The 17,983-nt window shown below is 36.4% G+C and overlaps 1 protein-coding gene across 3 annotated transcripts in view; it reads right to left on the bottom strand.

Annotated features, from left to right (window-relative positions):
- MALT1 (MALT1 paracaspase) overlaps nt 1–17,983 on the bottom strand; it is a 57,120-nt gene that overhangs the window by 1,273 nt on the left and 37,864 nt on the right. For 2 of the 3 annotated variants that reach the window (XM_058557235.1, XM_058557236.1), the window contains 6 exons: nt 11,756–11,933; nt 10,892–10,966; nt 10,423–10,550; nt 4,463–4,612; nt 2,267–2,424; nt 959–1,084 (listed from right to left, as the gene is read on the bottom strand). In XM_058557235.1, the coding sequence (XP_058413218.1) occupies nt 959–1,084; nt 2,267–2,424; nt 4,463–4,612; nt 10,423–10,550; nt 10,892–10,966; nt 11,756–11,933 (815 nt within the window). Of the gene's footprint in view, nt 1–958; nt 1,085–1,632; nt 1,766–2,266; nt 2,425–4,462; nt 4,613–10,422; nt 10,551–10,891; nt 10,967–11,755; nt 11,934–17,983 lie in introns of those variants that run through there. The other variant, XM_058557237.1, reaches the window with a different exon arrangement.

Raw genomic sequence — 17,983 nt, 5'->3', positions numbered from 1 at the left:
CAAGGCATCCTTTACACACCTTCCCTACACTAAGAAAGGCCAGCTATAATCACCTTCCTTTTCCCTCACTCAATACTCTGAATTAGTAGAATTCTAGTTCTTACTACTGAAAGCAGTCAAAATCAGAGATCGTGTACTATATTCCTGACAAACAGTGAAAAGGTATCTTCCAAGCAGTGGGGCTTGGGGAACTCACCCTACCCTATAATTGGAGATGGGGAATGACCCTTTCATGAAACAATAATCTGGATTTATACTTAGGTCAAAAGTTCAGCTGTTTTTAAAATACGATGAAATAATACTCTACAATCATAGGTGGAGAAGTATAACTGAACCAGATAATGGGCTGAATTTCAAAGATAGAAGGAGACTGTAAGTAGATTAGCTATGAACAGGGTGACAATAGGTTTATGTCTGTTGTCCTCGTGTGATTGTCAACAGTGCCCACTTCATTCCTCACGTTTTGGCTGATACATTCTATGGTCATGCAGCTATAAATAAATAAAAAACTCAAGTTTGAGAAGGATATACTTTTATTAGAAAGCTCAACCATATAGAAGTAGTTTCTGATTTGTAAGTCAACAAGAAATGAAAAAAGATCAAAATAAATTCCAATTCTTATTTACTAAGTTTTGTAGAAAGTCACAAAATTAGGAAATGATTATTTGAAAATGCTAAGATATCTAAAAGTAGACAATGCTCTCTCTCTCAAACTTCTCCACAACAAGGAGGGTAATCACATATACTCTCACGCAAAAATCCTCAGCCCACTATCAGGGACAGAATACAACAGGAGAGCGGTCACTGGCAGGACTCACTGTACATCAGTTATCTCTACTTCAATTCAATACTCAAAGAAGCAGCACATCTGTGGACTAATACAAGGTTCATATGCCAAAGTGAATGTTCACTTTCATCAAGTTTTCCACTAGTAGTTATAAACAGGAAAAGCAATAACCTTTAACTTCTGCAGTGAACTGAGTCTGGTATAGAGGCAATGCTTGGGAAGATCCTTTGATACTAAATAGCTGCCAGTTTCTTCAGGTGTCCCTTTATTTGCATCTTTTGGATCAATATCTAGGTCCTGTGAAAATCGGTAAATGTCATTAATGAAATCAAAGTCACAACATCATCTATGACAATAAAACATCTTAACAGGTATTGCTCCCTCATGAATTTTGGCCTGACTAGGTAATCCCTTATCTGGGACTAAAGAAACAATGAAAACAACAGTCTAGAGTAATAATAGGAATTCTAAATTCTGCACTGATACAGTTAAATAGTTAGCTCTCAAAGCATAGTGACTTTCAAACTATCCCTAGAGACACTTCTTAACCTACTCAAGTTTCCTTTTAAGTTTGAGCCTTATTAGTGTTTTGACTCCTGGATTCTCTCTCACCTTATTTAGCACTTTTGGGAAGGTGCAGGGGGATTTATATGATTCGTATATTTAGGAAGAATAAATGGACATGTCAAAGGCAGCCCTTAATTTTTTCTTCTTTTAGAGCCAACTCCCCGGCGAAGAGCAGGAGGTCTGTTCTGCAACTCCAGAGAGAAGCCCTCAGGCTCTGCCCTGCCCAATGCCCAGGGAGGCCCGTCCTGGTCCAGTGCTGCCATGACTGGTGGACAGACCTGTCTAATTCTGGGGTTCAGTGCTGGACCATTCGCTCTCACATTAAGCAATGTCCTCCATGAAGCCTTTATCAGTAGCAAAGGTGAAGTTTTGGATTTGTCCTACTCCTTGCTTCCTTGTCAATTTATACACCTAGGTAGGAAAGAGGGGCACTGTTTATTGGCTTCTTTAGGTCAACACGAAATAAATATCCTGTCTAAATGTTTGGAAAGAACAGAATTAGATTTCTATTCTTCCAATATACAACCATAACTAGACAAGTAAGACTTACACTTGTAATAACCTATATTGGAAACAATAGTTTCTAAAAGGAAATTATTCTTGACATATGTATAGCACATTTTATTCCTTCACATTTGATATCCTATTTAGGGTAAGGGAAATTAAAGGCTTCTTTCCTGGGTGAACTTGAGACATTTCTAAATTTGACAAATTTAAGGTATTTTGGCAGTGAGTTTTTAAATATTATGACCATTGTTACTAAAATACAAATAAATATTTCTATATATGTAATATATATGTATACATATTTCCTTTTATATTTACATAAACTTTAAGTTTTCAAAAATTTAGTCTTTAATAAGTGAGGATATACCCTTATATTCAAAATGAAAGAGAAAAGGAGAGACTTACCAGTGGAAAATCAGTAACATAGGCATCACACATTATTATATCGGGTGGTTTGTGGACTATGCTCGTGTAGATTATCATGACGTTGGAAAACTCAGCTGCAAATCCTAATTGGATCTGAACACCACACTGAAATTTAAGACACATACTTTCTGGAAGTTCTGAAAAGGAACAATAAGAGCAGCTTATGAATCAGGATTTGAAGGGTGCTTGGAAAGCTTTCTGACGATGAGGAGCAACCACATATTCTTTATGGGGCAAAATACAGTTAGAGCTTTTTTTTTGCTTAAAAATGTTATATAACTAACATTATTTAAAGACACAAAGAGAAAAAAAGCCCAGTATTCTGCTGGTCAAGCAAACCAAAATCTTTCATTTACTGTTTTCTTACAGCTCTTGCCCTTCTGCATGTATAATTTGTATAGTGGTAATCAAAAGTGTACATCTAACTGTAGACACATTTTCCCTGTTGCCTCAACCTTCATGAAAATAGTTTTTAACACAGCATAATGTCACTGAATAGTTCATTACCATTAATAGTATTATTACTCTTGAATATCTATATTTCTGGGTTTTATTTATTTTTTCTATCACAGTCAATATTTCTTATACATACGTAATGCTTTAGGATTGTTTGATATAGCTATTTGATGGTTCCTCGCATACATGACAGTTTTCCATTTATACAGAACATAAATATACTAGTTTCACCATAACATTTCCAAAACAAGGTAACTTTAATTTTCAAAATACTTGCCTATTTGAGTGGATTAAAAAAGGAAAGAAATATACAACCAGCTTTAAATTTCTTTTCTGTAATTACTATTTAAGTTTGCCATTTTCTATATTTGTTTCTTAATTATTAATATATTCTCAACTGGGTGTATTGTTGAATTTGCATCTTTTGATTATTAATTGAGGGAATCTTCATGTTTTTGTTTTACCATTTTGCATGAGCTCTTTATTATAAAAAATTATCTACTTATCAAATGTGTTACAAATACTTTTATCTGACCTTTTAGTTTCATTTTAAAAAAGGTTTTGTTTACTGTTGATCTTTACCACTGTGATTTTGTTATTGTTGCTGTTTAGAGCTTTTCAATTTCAATTACTAGGGCCGGCCCTGTGGCTTAGCGGTTAAGTGCGCACGCTCCACTGCTGGTAGCCCGGGTTCGGATCCCGGGCGCGCACCGACGCACCGCTTCTTGGGCCATGCTGAGGTCGTGTCCCACATACAGCAACTAGAAGGATGTGCAGCTATGACATACAACTATCTACTGGGGCTTCTGGGGAAAAAAACAAATAAATAAAATTATAAAAAAAAAAAATTTCAATTACTTATCCAATTATTTGGAATGTTAAGATAATATAGTTATGGAATTTACATTTTAATGTGCTTTAACATGTTAATTTACCAAAAATATATCTCACAGTACAGACTGCTATGAAAAGAAAGGTATTATTCAGAAGTTCAACAAACACAATTAATTTTCAATTATCCATAATAAGGGAATCCCAGCATAAATATTTGGGACTCATAGAAAATCAAAAAATCTTTATTTCAGTCAATAACTTAAACTCACTTTTTCATTAAAACACATAGAATCAGCAAAGGCAATTAAGTTACAGATATGATTTCTACCTCAGCTTCTTTTCCCTTGATCACTAACTCACTGACTCAAGCATCCAAGAGAGCGAACGCTCAGTAATGTCTACGAGCGTACAGTATTTGCCGACCATCATGCTGTCTCTTCACACGTGTGATCTCATTCCACATCAACAAACCTTTCAAGTAAGTACTATTTTTTGTCCCCATTTTACAGGTAACATGCGTATCAAGTGTCTGTCTAATTTCTGAAATAGCACACTTCAACAGCTCACCATATAAGAGAATCAAAGGGACTGTATATTACACAAACTGAAAATTGTTTTTAAAATAGAAGAATTCAGAAATGATTATATTTTAATTTTACCAATGGTAAAAATAATGGGTTAAATAATTTAATATTTCCAACACCAAATAAATCAGTGTAATATCTATAATTGAAACATTTGTTTAGTCTTGGATTTGCCCACTGAGCTACAATATTTTCACTACAAAATCGGGAGGAAAGCTGTATATTCAGGAGGAGAAAAACCTTCATGATTTAATAAAAGCATATTACAGAAAGACTTCACAAAAAGTAGACTTCACTGTACCATGTGCCTTGGCCCACTGGAGATTCCGCACCAGAGATTCTGCAGAATATGCTGTTCCTTGTATTGGATCAGTAAGTGCTCTCTTTTCAGATAAACTACTTCGAATCTCTAGAGCCTGTTTGCCTTTGGTAAGGTGACATTTACCCATATCTAAAAGGTAAGAAGTAAATATTATTTTTAAGACCAAAATCTTTTCATTATGTTTTAAATATTTAGGCCAAGAACTCTCCTCCTAATCATTAGTTTCTATTCTCAATACCACTTATTCACTCAGCAAATATTTACTAAGTGCCTACTGTGTGCCAGGCATGGTTCAAAGTGCTCAGAATATGGCAGTGAGCAAACAGATAAAAATATTGGACCAGCTCACTTCTAAAGGCCCCTTTCTAGCTTTTATCTTCTATAATTCTATTAATGAATGCCTAATATTCTAAGCCTTGAAATTCACAAGGAGCTGAAAGTATATTTCTTTACTGAAAGGGCAGTCATGATAATTTTACGTCTATACTCTGTTGAGAAATACATTAACAATAAACAAATGACGACACATCTATGAGAGAGGTAAAATATCATGCTGTCTCTTTACCTCAGATTTTTAAAAAAGGAAATAATGTGTTAAAACCACCAACACGGTTAAAGCACCACCACTGCCCTCCCCCAACTCAAAGTAACCATTACCCAATGTACTGTGGATATTCCCATACATATTTTAATTTTTACTCATGTGTAGGTATTAGTAAATAGTATGTGTCAATGTTTTAGGTTTTGAACTTAAAAATGTTATGTGCTATTGTGATGTGCTATTTTCACTCAACATGGCTTACTTAGAGACTTTGGAATACTGATAAATCTCAATTTAAATTTATCAAAACATACTTTTTTGTATGAATAAATTACAGTTTATGATCCTATTTCTGTATATATTATTAACAAATAATAAGTTAATAAAAATGAAGTGTAATATCTGATTTTGGGAAAGTAGTTACTTACCTGGGAAAAAAAGACATAAAATTGAAACTTATCCCTTTTATTCAGAAAAAAAGATTCCAAATGTGTTTGCTGTCTTTCAACAATAGCAAGGTCAGAGAGAGAGAGAGATATAGACAGAGAGAGAGAGAGAGGGAGGGAGGAATATAGCAATAGAGAATTAAGTCTAAGTTACATCAACATATTTGGGGTTGAGGAGGGAGTCCAAGGGTTGTGGGTGTATGCTAAAATTATTATACTGTTACAGGAGAGAAGATAATAGAAATCAAGTTTTTTAAAAAGATGAAAAAGGAAGAATGAGCCGAATCAAAAAAAGTAAATGGTTAAAACACATACAAAAAGCCCACAATAAATGTAATTGAACTAAATTTTCTAGTTTAAAGGCAAAGACTGTCAGATTGGATTTATAAAATCTAGTTATTCTAAATGTGCAAACATTAGAAGCATTCCCTTTAAAATCAGAAATAAGGCAAAGATGTCTACCACTACTACTTCTATTTAATAATGTCTCAGAGGTCCTAGTATGACATCAAGAACATATCAGAATTCCTCTAAATCAGTGAGAAGCAAAAACACCATGATAGAAAAATAGGCAAAAGACATGAAAAGATTTTCACGTAAGAGGATATGCACATTACCACTAAAAACATGAACAGATGTTCAAATCACTAATAATCAGGAAAACACAAATCAAGACCACAATGAAATACTATTTAACATCATTTGGCAAAAATGAAAAGAGTGGAGATTTACACCATCTCTTGCATATTATGGGGGAGGGGGTAAGTGTAGATTGGTGCAACCACTTTGCAAAAACAGTCTGGCATTCTCTCTTAAAACTGAATACTGAAATATCTCATGACTCAGTAATTCCAAATCCTAGATTTATATCCCAAAGAAACTTTTGCATACATACTCCAGGAGACACGTGAGAGAATGTTATAACAGCACTGTTCACAATAGCAAAAAACCAGATGTAACTCAAATGCCCATCAACAGAGCACCTGAAAAAACTGTAGCATGTTTGCAAAGTAGAACATTATATAGCAGTCAAAATGAATGAACTACAGTCATGTAACCATATGGATCAATCTTAGCAATATAATATTAATTGAAAAAATTCAGGTCCAAAAAGACTACACAGAGCATATCTTTTTATAAAGTTAAGAACAACTAAAAAATATACATATTCTTTGCAGATATACATAAACTCAATAAAACTACATAAGAAGCAAATCAAGGGAATGACAAGATTTAGAATGATGGTTACCATGTAAGACAGGGCAGGGAAAGAGATAGAGGGAACATATAATTAGATGTAGGTTACTGTCAAGGTCTTAGATTCATGTTAAACATTCTTTCAGGATAAAAACTGTCAGCATTATGTTCAAAGGTACTTATTTCATTAAAAATAACTAATGTACTAATTAAATAAACGTTTTTTTCTAGCAGGTCTTGGAGTTTATATAGCAAGATGGTTTTCGGGTACCTTAAATGCCATACTGGCAGAATTAGATAGGTGAGCATTTATTTTGCAATTTCAATCAACTTAACAATAAGGCTGTCTGGAGTAATACAAAAATTAAAATCTAGGGTTATAGATAAACAGCTGTAGCCATTTATAACAGCAACTAATTTATTTCATATTTTGTTTCACTTGCACACAACCGAACCTGGAAAGGTGGTTTTTCCCTTCAACTGCTTGGCTTATGATCTCTGAATACTTTTTTTCCTGAGTACTTTTTAATTAAGTATTCCAGAAGATCTGAATATCTAATACCATATACAAGATAAAAAATAAATTAACATATATACAATAAAATAAAAATAATCCATAAGTTCAAATATAAACTCAAAGCACATATTGGGATGCCATCATTGCCACAACTTGGTGTATATCATATATAGGTGAACTGATGCTTTTTATTAAGTTTTAAAATAGCTAAATTATATTTTAAAAAATAAAATTGGGAGTGACCCTCAGAGCCAGGTTTCAAGTGCCTCATTTGCTCCAACTCTGTGGTTTCCGATGAGATGGAAATGCACTTTATAATGTGTCTGAGCAAACTTCGCCTCTCCTACAACGATGACATGCTGACTAAAGATGCAGGTGAGTGTGTGATCTGCCCGGAGGAGCTGCTTCAGGGGGACATGATGGCCAGGCTGCCCTGCCCGTGCATTTATCTAACAGAAGTTACATAGACTCCTGGTTTGAAGTGAACAGATCTTGTCCAGAACACCTCGTGGACTGACCCTGCTGGGCTTGCTTGCTGACTCCTTTCCCAGGGACAGCCAGCCCCTGTTCCTGAGAAGAAGCATTGGACACTGGGGCAGAGCTGAGCTGGGGACACCAGTGGGAACAGGGCATCCCTTCTGCATTGATTTCCAGAGAGTGTTCTCCCTTTCTCCTTGAGGACACCAAATTGGATGAGAGTGAATTTGAGAGAGAAAAGAATCAACCACTATCCTCCTCCTCATCCCTCATCCCAGGAGGGAAAGGGCATTTCCTTTTTCACCTTTGAAAGGCACTGTGGGTCTGTCTCTAAAGTGTTTACAAAAAAAAAATAATAAAAAAATCCCCCAAAACCAAAAAGTCTAGTGTCAACTGGTGTTTTCCCTCGTGATGTTTACAGATTGCTGTCTGCTGCCCAGCTAGAACCCACTCAGTGACAGAAACGAACAGAGCCAGGTTCTCGTTGAACGCGTTCTGATGGCATGAGAACACGCCATCCTGTGCCCCATGCCCCCGTCAGCCCTCTCCATCACCAGCTGCTCTGCCTTGGTTTTTTTTTTTTTTTTCAATTTTTCTGGCTTGGTTGTGCACTTTTCTCCCCTTGGCATCCTGATATCTTTTTAAATTTTTATTTATTTATTTTTCCCCCCAAAGCCCCAGTAGATAGTTCTATGTCATAGCTGCACATCCTTCTTAGTTGCTGTATATGGGATGCGGCCTCAGCATGGCCGGAGAAGCAATGCGTCAGTGCGCCCCCGGGATCCAAACCCAGGCCGCCAGCAGCGGAGTGCATGCACTTAACCGCTAAGCCACGGGGCCGGCCCAGCACCCTGATAGCTTGACCTCATTGCCAAAAAACAACCCATCAAGGACCTTCTCCCCCTCCATTCTTGTTTCTTCTCCCCTCTTCCCTCCTGGTTCTGGTCAGTTCAGAGGATTTAACAATCACAGTGTCCTGCAAAAATGCTTGACTGTTTTCTTAGACTCTTGTGAATTTTTTATCTAGAAAACTTAGACAAAGACTTATTAAAGGAACATGTGCAGCAACCTCTGTTTTCACGCATGTCTGCTTGATAACATTTTAGCCACTGATGTTCACACGTGGCATCAGCCCATGCAAAATAGGTTTCTGTATTTATATATTAAAATACCAAAAAAAAACCCCTTATAAAATGTTTAAAAAAGTGTTTACAGGCCAGCCCGGTGGTGGTGTGGTTAAGTTCGCACATTCCACTTTGGCAGCCCAAGGTTTGCGGGTTCAGATCCTGGGTGTGGACATACACACCACTCATCAAGCCATGCTGTGGCAGCTTCCCACATACGAAAGAGAGGAAGACTGGCCCAGATATTAGCTCAGCAACAATCTTCCTCAAGCAAAAAGAGGAAGACCGGCAGCAGACGCTAGCTCAGGGCCACTCTTCCCTCACCAAAAAAAAAAAAAAAAAAGTTCAAAGCTGGGAGAAAAAGCTTTTTTTTATTAGTCAAGGTGTTTTGCTATGGTATTAAAAAAATGGCTAATAAAAATAAATAAAATTACAGTTAAGTGCCCACGCTCCGCTACTGGCGGCCTGGGTTTGGATCCCAGGTGCCCACTGACGCACCACTTGTCCGGCCATGCTGGGGCGGTGTCCCACATACAGCAACTAGAAGGATGTGCAGCTATGACATACAACTATCTACTGGGGCTTTGGGGAGAAACAGGGAAAAAAGGGAGGAGGACTGGCAATAGCTGTTAGCTCACGGCTGGTCTTCCTCAGCAAAAAGAGGAGGATTGGCATGGATGTTAGCTCAGGGCTGATCTTCCTCACTAAAAATAAATAAATAAATAAATAAAATTAGAATAAAACATGTTCGAGTTTCTGAAGCACCTTCATAGATCTCAGTCTGAAAATAAGTGACATACTCCAAAGGCTTTAATTTTGTTTTTTTAAGCAGAAGGATCTTTTCTTCAAATGAAAGCTTAAACGTAAGACCAATATCTACAACAGACAAAAGCAGAACTTCTCTGGTTGAAGAAGGAGGTCCAGAGCCCTGGCTGTCTATGTTAAACGGGAAAGAGGTCAAGTCAAGTGATCCAGCTAAAAGATCTACACTGCTAAAAACACGAAAATAAGCAAATATGACTAACAGCTGTTAATAAAACACTCAGATACTTTGTACTCAAGCTGCCATCTTTGGAACATCCATGAAACTCCATTTTCCAGTGAGCCAGATGGCAAAAGAAGTGCCTTCTTTCTGATATGGCTTATAAAATGGTATTTCAAAAAACCGACGTGAATCTGTTGATGTAATATGTACTTATTCAGTACCTGACATGAGTGCAGCATTATACGGGGCAGGCGAGGAAAGGAATGGAAGGAAATGGAAGACCTGGTGTTAGACCTCTAGGGTCATGTCCTTAAAGCAGAATTTTAAAACCACTAAGTTCATCAAGAAAAAAATGAACCCCTTTTTCCGCCAGGGCCTCAAAATTTCTGCTTCATTTATTTCACAATCATGTCCGGGTCAGCCCTGTAGTTCAAGTAATGCTGCACAGATAGCACGGAGCTAAGTCAATAGGGAAGGAAGGAAGGAAACAGGAGTGCGGCTGAACATTATATAAAAGAATTGTCTGAGAAAATAAACACTAATTCCAAACCTGTGCAATAACAGTAGGAAAGAGTACCGAGTAATAATTACCAAACAGAATAATTACCAAACAGAGAACCCTGAGTAGCTTTCTCTTTATTTTTTATTTTACCTTCTGCAACTTCATCCAGTAACACAGTAATTTTCTTGTCTTCTAATAATCTATCTTTTAAAAATTTCATGAAGATTCCATTTGCCAATCCAGAATGCTGGATTTCAAAAGCTTCTGCTCCTTGACACCTTAAAAATAGCAAAAAGAAAGAAATTTTTTAAAAAGCAAACACGTGCCACATGAGGCTTCCATAAATACTAATGAGCCTCGTTCACTCCCCTGCCTTTCAGATGACATCGTGGTCAGAGTTAATCTTTAAACAAGAACCAAATGCTCTGGCGCTTAGTAAAAAAAGATGCCAAGATATAAAGTGCTAAAGTCAGTTATTTAAAAAATTTTTTATCGAGAATATCAAGGAGGCAAATTTATGCCTGGATGTCAATGAATATTTCTAGGCCTCTAATCTACAATCAAAGAGAAGTCATCGAAGAATGAAGGAATCACCAAAATAAACATAAAATTTTCTTACGTGGCATATCCAAACACAATATTGGCAGTGACTTTTAGTGCATCCAAGATTGGAATGGTATCATCGTAGTCATTTCTATTTAAAAGGCAGGAGAGGAGAAGGACAGATACAAATATGAAAAGTTAAACAATATTCTTACAAGAGCACAAATAATAATATAACGAAAATTGTATGGCACTATTCTATTACACATAATTTAAAATTATAGATTCAAAATTCCTTTAGTCAGCTACATATTTACCAAAAATAATCCAGGGCTCCTACACTGTTGAGACAGCAGTCACATCTTTTTCTCTTGTTGGCTTTAAAACTGGAGTTACATTTGAACGCTGGCATTGGATTTTGATTGGTAAATGCTCAGCAAGAAAAAAATTGTAAATGTGAGAGGAATCATCATCGGTTCTATTCTGTAGTAACACAGTGGCAGACAAACAAGATCCAAACCTTCAAAAATCTGGCTCAGCTAAACTTTCTATGTCTGCAAGACCAGAAGTGACTAGGGTGACCAGAGGCCCCAACTCTGTGGGTGTTGTTTCTGTTGATTCCTGGAGGAGCAATTGCAGTGATCATCAGAGGCGTCTAAAGGTAGCTGAAGAGCTGTGTCTTTTGTAGTCTGAGTAATACCCATGCCCTCTAGCTCTTCACTTTTGCTCTATAGCAAATACGAAAAAAGTTAAAACTAAATACACATAGAGAAAATATATTTTCCTCTAGTTTTCTTCTTAATCAGTTTCAATCTATAATCTAAAATTCACAAACTGAAGTGGTTCTCAGCAATCACAGATTTGCATTAGATTTAATTTGTCAAGGTTGATATTTAATTAACTCCAACAAGCTTTGTTTAATAAAGATTAGACAGTTTACCTTTTCCTACACATATCCAACAAGAACACATTGAGTCCAGTCTCTTTTTCTTGCATCAATTTCAGTATATTTTGTACACAGAGACAATTTTCAGACCTATATGGATTTGGAGCATCAACAGGGACCATAAAGCTGTTCCCAAAGTTTTCATAACCATGTCCTGCATAATATAATAATCCTGAAAAGGAAAAAAAGAGGTAAAAGTTAATTCTAAATTGCACTCTGAACAGGTATGTAGCACTCTTTGAAAAAAACCATGACTTTTATTTTCTTCAAGTTAATGCGAGCTTATTTAAGAGATACCCAATTATAAATACAGTCAATGTTAACTAAATTTGCATTAAAGTTATTTTGGCAATAGTCTTCATTTAAGTATTCTATTGTAAGCCAACATCAAGATGCTGTCCTGAAGTTTACCTTTATTCATAGAAGTAATACATTTGTAACTAATGGTATAATATGGAGTGCAATTTTATCTCATCATGTATAAACAAGAAAAAGGCTACGGACTTCTTTGCTGACTCATTTGTCTCCTCTACGAGACCAGGGCAGTCTTACATTATCTGGGTATTCCCGACACAGAGCAGGAGCTTCGTAAGAATTTAACAGATGAATAAATAAACACAATTCAGATAAACAGCAACTGCAATATCAAGTGTTTAAGAAATTCCATAGGCATTTCCATATGCTATTAGTAATGGTTATAAAATATAAATGTAGCTTTTTCTAAGCAGAGAGGGGAAATATGATTTTATGGATTATTTCTTCTTTTTGTTGTGAGATATAAATATTATTAATTTTCCATCTAGAGTCTCTTAAATTAATAATCTAAAATTTGGGTTAGTTTTAGTATTTAATACATGAGTTACTATTTCTTTACTGAGAAATGATATCATAAAAACTGGCCCACACAACTCTAAACACTTTCTTGAAAAGAAGTTTCTTCTGGCTGCAAAAAAATAACAAAGAAAATTAGTGTGGGCTTCCTCACAAAAATATTTGATAGAAATATTTGAGAAGACATATTCTGCTAAGCATGCAATCTTTAGAGCCCACTAATTTTGCTCTCTCAATATTCTGGATATAATGACATCTTTATATGGTATGCCAAAATTAATAGTAAAAAAGCATTTAGATAGGGACCAAAAAAGCCCTAATCCTTTGTTGTTATAGCCCAACTCCTAGCAGAGAATGCAGCTTTGAATACTAAAGAAAACTTGCTTCATTTGGTCCTAGAAGACAGAATCCAGGTCCTCTACTTTTCTTGAACTACTATTTAATGAGAAAAATGGTTCTTTCTTATGTAACATTTCAGGTAAAAAATGACAAAATGGACACACCTATTAATTCAGTGGGGGTTTATTCTATACCTCGTGTGTGCCCTGAGTATTATCATGTAGCTACTGAGGGAACGAAAAGGAAATGGAAGACAAAGTTCCTGGCCCCGAGGATCTTGCAACTCCTTCAGGCACGCTCATGTTGTTAAACAACAAAGAAAGCCAACATATAATTAAATACCATAAATTATGTGATTAGCGCCACCCTGTATGAAAATGAATAAAGTGCAGAGAGGAATATCAGTGTGAGGTGAGGCAGTAATGGATGGTCTTGAGAGAACGGGTACAATCTGGAAAGGCAGAGAGAGAGCAAGGTCCATTATAGGCAGGCAGAACAGAAACAAACAAGGCTTGGAACTGGAGTGACAGCTAACAGAAAGGAGACTAGCCTGGCAAGGAATTAAATTATCGTTGTAAATCAAAGAGAGAGTGCACAGATAGGGAGTGTTTTGAAAATCATGACAACGGGAGTGGATTTAATTCACTAAGCAATGAAGATCAAGTAAGTGGAAAGACAATCCACAAGAAAACGTGCAAATCATATATCTATAAGGACAACTTGTATACAGAATATATAAAAACTCTTCAATTCAGTAATAAAAAGACAACTCAATTAAAAAATGAGCAAAGGATATGAATAAACATTTCTCCAAAGAGGATATACAAATGGCAAATAAACACATGAAAAGCTGCTCAACGTCATTAGCCATGAGGGAAATGCAAAACAAAACAATGAGATACCGCTTTGCACTTACTAGGATGGCTATAATCAGAAAGGCAATAAAAAGTGTTGGCAAGGATGTAGAGAAACTGGAAACCTCATTTATTTCTGGTGGGAATATACAATAGTACAGGCACTTCGGAACGAGTTAGGCAGTTCCTCCAAAAGTTAAACTTAGAATTATCATATGACCCAGCAATTCCGCTCCAAGATATATACCCAAGAGAACTGAAAACATGTGTCTACACAAGAACGTGTACACAAATGTTGATGGCAGCATTATTCATAACACCCAAAAAATGGAAACAACATAAATGTCCATCTGCTGAAAAATGGATAAACAAAAATGTGGTATATCCATACAATGGAAGGTTATCCAGCCATAAAAATAATGCTATAACATTAGTGGATGAACGTTGAAAATATTATGCTAAATGTAAGAAGCCGGACACAAAAGGACACATATGGAATGATTCCATTTCTATGAAATGTCTCAAATAGGCAAATCCATAGAGAGGGAAAACAGATTTGTTGTTGCCAGGGGTTTAGGGTAAAAAGGATGGATATAGGGTTAATGGATATGGGGTTATGGATATGGGGTTTGCTAATGGATAATGGATTTGGGGTTTCTTTTTGGGGTGATGAAAATGTTCTGGAATTAGGTGATTGATGCAACACTGTGAATATACTAAAAACCACTGAATTGTACACTTTAAAAGATAAAATTTGTACTCCTCTATCAAGTATTCAAAATATGATTCTATTCCCCAACAGTCTCTTTACTGCTTCCAGAGCAAGGTATGCTTATTTTTAACCTCCACAGCCCTGCTCAAGTTACTCTATCTCCTTTCTATCTACACAAATCATAACCAATCCTCAAGGGTTATCTCAAGTTTAGAACTCTCGGCAAGTTGACACCAGTTTCTAGCTTTCTAACACACTTCAGTCTCTCCTACTGTGAAATCCTGCAGCAGCACTCTTGGACACTTAATCATATACTGGCTTTTACTGACATTTTACGGCCTATGATTATTTAATTTCTCTGATAAAAAATTATAATAAAGACATTAATCTTAAACATTTGTATAGCATTTTCATGGTTTTCAAAGCACCTTCATATACACAATCTGACTTTAATCCATATCACAATTTGTAAAATGATTTCTACCCCTATTTTATAAATGAGAAAATTATAATTTTATTTATTTTTTTTTCCCCCAAAGCCCCAGTAGATAGTTGTATGTCATAGTTGCACATCCTTCTAGTTGCTGTATGCGGGACGCGGCCTCAGCATGGCCGGAGAAGCGGTGCACGCCCGGGATCCGAACCCGGGCCGCCAGCAGCGGAGCGCGTGCACTTAACCGCTAAGCCACAGGGCCAGCCCGAGAAAATTAAATTTAAAAAGATTAAATGATTTACTTAAAATCATATAGCTGATAGGTGTTTAGACTTCATATATATAGCGCATTTTTTTCCTCATTATACAAAGGGACTTACAATTTTCTTAAGCATATGCATCATGTTCTTTTCTATATGTCCCTCAACACCTAGATACTCCTTATCTGGGCTATAGATATAATACGAACTCAGTAAATATTTATTGAATGTATTAAATTAACAATGAAAACTGATTAGGACAGAGGTAGATCTGGAGATCTTTCTATGAAGGTTCTGATTTTCAGTAGAAATGGTACCATTTCTACAACTGATATTAGAGACAGCCAACCAGAAAGCTTGGGTATTGCTTCTATTTTATCACTTAACATGTCTGGCTCTAGCAAGACTTGACTTGGAAGAAGGAGCAACTTCAAGGGAAGGGTTAGCCCCCTTCATCCAGTGAAAGCTAAGTGTGGTCCATAACTGAAATTAAGGCACTTACAAAAAAAAATATCTTTTCTCCATCCCAAAATGATTTATGAAAAGTGTAAGCATTTCGTATCAAAGTCTACATCCAAATTATATTGCAAGAGATTAAGCATTTTTATGTAAAATAAACTAGATCAAATCGTATTTTAAAAATTCCATCTCTAGTACTGCTTATTAATTTAATAAGGACAAAAGGACAAAATAGATATCTTTATAAATGACAAAGAATTTATGTGGTTAGAAATATAATCCCATAAATTAGATCTTTAGGGAATTTTATTTCTTGGGAATATGAATTCCAAGAATATAGTTTGTCACAGGTATTTATTTATTTATTTATTTATTTTTTGTGAGGAAGATCATACCTGAGCTAACATAAATGCTAATCCTCCTCTTTTTTTTTGCTGAGGAAGACTGGCTCTGAGCTAACATCTATTGCCAACCCTCCTCCTTTTTTTCCCCCAAAGCCCCAGTAGATAGTTGTATGTCATAGTTGCACATCCTTCTAGTTGCTGTATGTGGGACGTGGCCTCAGCATGGCTGGACAAGCCGTGTCGGTGCGCGCCCGGGATCCGAACCCGGGTCGCCAGTAGCGGAGCACGCGCACTTAACCACTAAGCCACAGGGCCGGCCCACAGGTATGTATTTTTGTTTACAGAGAAAATAATCGTTTAAATGGAAGACTCCCACTTGAATCAAGCTGCAGTGCACCTGGCACAGTGCTCTGATTGCAACATCCACCACCACTACCATCATCACCATCGAGCTACATAGCTCTTATTATGTGCCAGGCACTGTTTGAAGAAAGCACTGCACTTATGGCTTACCTCACACAACCCTCATAACACATGTCTTGTAACAAGGTGGGTAATATTATCATCTCTCTTTCACAGATGTAAAAACTGAGACACTGAGAGGTTTAACAGTTTATCCAAATTCAGAGACTAATAAGTGATAGAAACAGAATTTGGATGCTAAAAACCAGATTAACCATAGTGCTATATTATATTGTCTCTTTATAATCTACTGCTGGCTTTCTAGTTAACTTCACTCGCAGAAAATAAAAACTGTCAGTGTACTGGTTTTTCATGGCTTCGCTACACTGTCACTTTAAAAACCCCTTCTTTTTTTCAAATGAAATCTCAGGCTGAACCTTAAAACACAAAAACATATGAAAGCTAGGTTTCTTTCTCTACTTGAGGCCTGAAGTGGAGTGCTACCTAGTTCAAATTCCCCATCTAAAGATGAAGGAAAAGTTGAATTCAGGAAGTTACAATAATAATAGCTACAATATTTTGAGCACTTTCAGCATGTCAGGCACAGGGATAATTATTTTACCTTATTTATTCTGTAACCACCTCATTAAGTTAAGTCTATCCACTTTATAAATCCTTTTTTGCTTAGAAAAGTTAAATAACTTGGTCATAGTCACACAGCTAGAAAGCAGAAAAGCCAGAGTGTTGAAGCCGGGATAGCTTACTCTGAGGCCCACCACTTAACCACTGAGCTACACTGGACAGAACGACTCCTCTAGAGTAAATAAGGCTTTGCCATCCTCTGACCAGACTCCTCTAATATTCTTCTCCACATAAGCACAGCTAAGTTGCAGCCAGTGATGAATGTAGAAAGGCATTGGGTAGGGTAGATAACAGGCCAAATTGTTACTTTCTATTGTGGCTATCTATGTAAGGTAACTGAAAATCTTTATCCCTATTTATCTTCAAGGACATGTAGGCTAAGTCAGTTATTTCTGTTCTTAGATCATGTTTTTTATGTTTATATATGTTTAAAAAGTGAATTAATTATTTTCTGTTCCATTGCAATTTTTGCTTCTTTTATAAACCCACAGGCAATACAATATAAAAGGGTGCCTATGTTTTCCATATCTGAAGTTGTTCATGCTGAAATTCCTATGCTCTGCCTCCGCCTCCCCTACCCGCAAAGTAGCACTAGTCACCTGGGGCTATCAGTCCTGGAGAAATGCCCTCTACACCCTCAAGCTGTACCACACTTACATGTAATGTAGATGTGTCTGATGTTTAGAATAGTCACAGTACTTCAAAATATAATGCAGCCACCCTGTTAAGACATGAATCAGTAGGATTTTAAAAACTTTCTAGCTTTCTTAAGCTGCCATTTTGCTTTAATATGCCTCTTCATTCCATATTCCAAGATGATGTTTTTATACTGGGGCAAAGCTTCAGCATAAAGCTGAACCCTTCTCACCACAACTTTTTAATATTTCTGGTTCTCTACTTTGCAGGGGCAATTAAAAGTTTTGAGGGGCCGGCCCCGTGGCTTAGC

This window comes from Diceros bicornis, chromosome 16 (genome assembly GCF_020826845.1).
Source record: "Diceros bicornis minor isolate mBicDic1 chromosome 16, mDicBic1.mat.cur, whole genome shotgun sequence".
In the NCBI taxonomy this organism is placed as follows: domain Eukaryota; kingdom Metazoa; phylum Chordata; class Mammalia; order Perissodactyla; family Rhinocerotidae; genus Diceros; species Diceros bicornis.
Note: the sequence above shows the minus strand (reverse complement) of the source record. Positions and strands in the feature narration are given on the sequence as shown.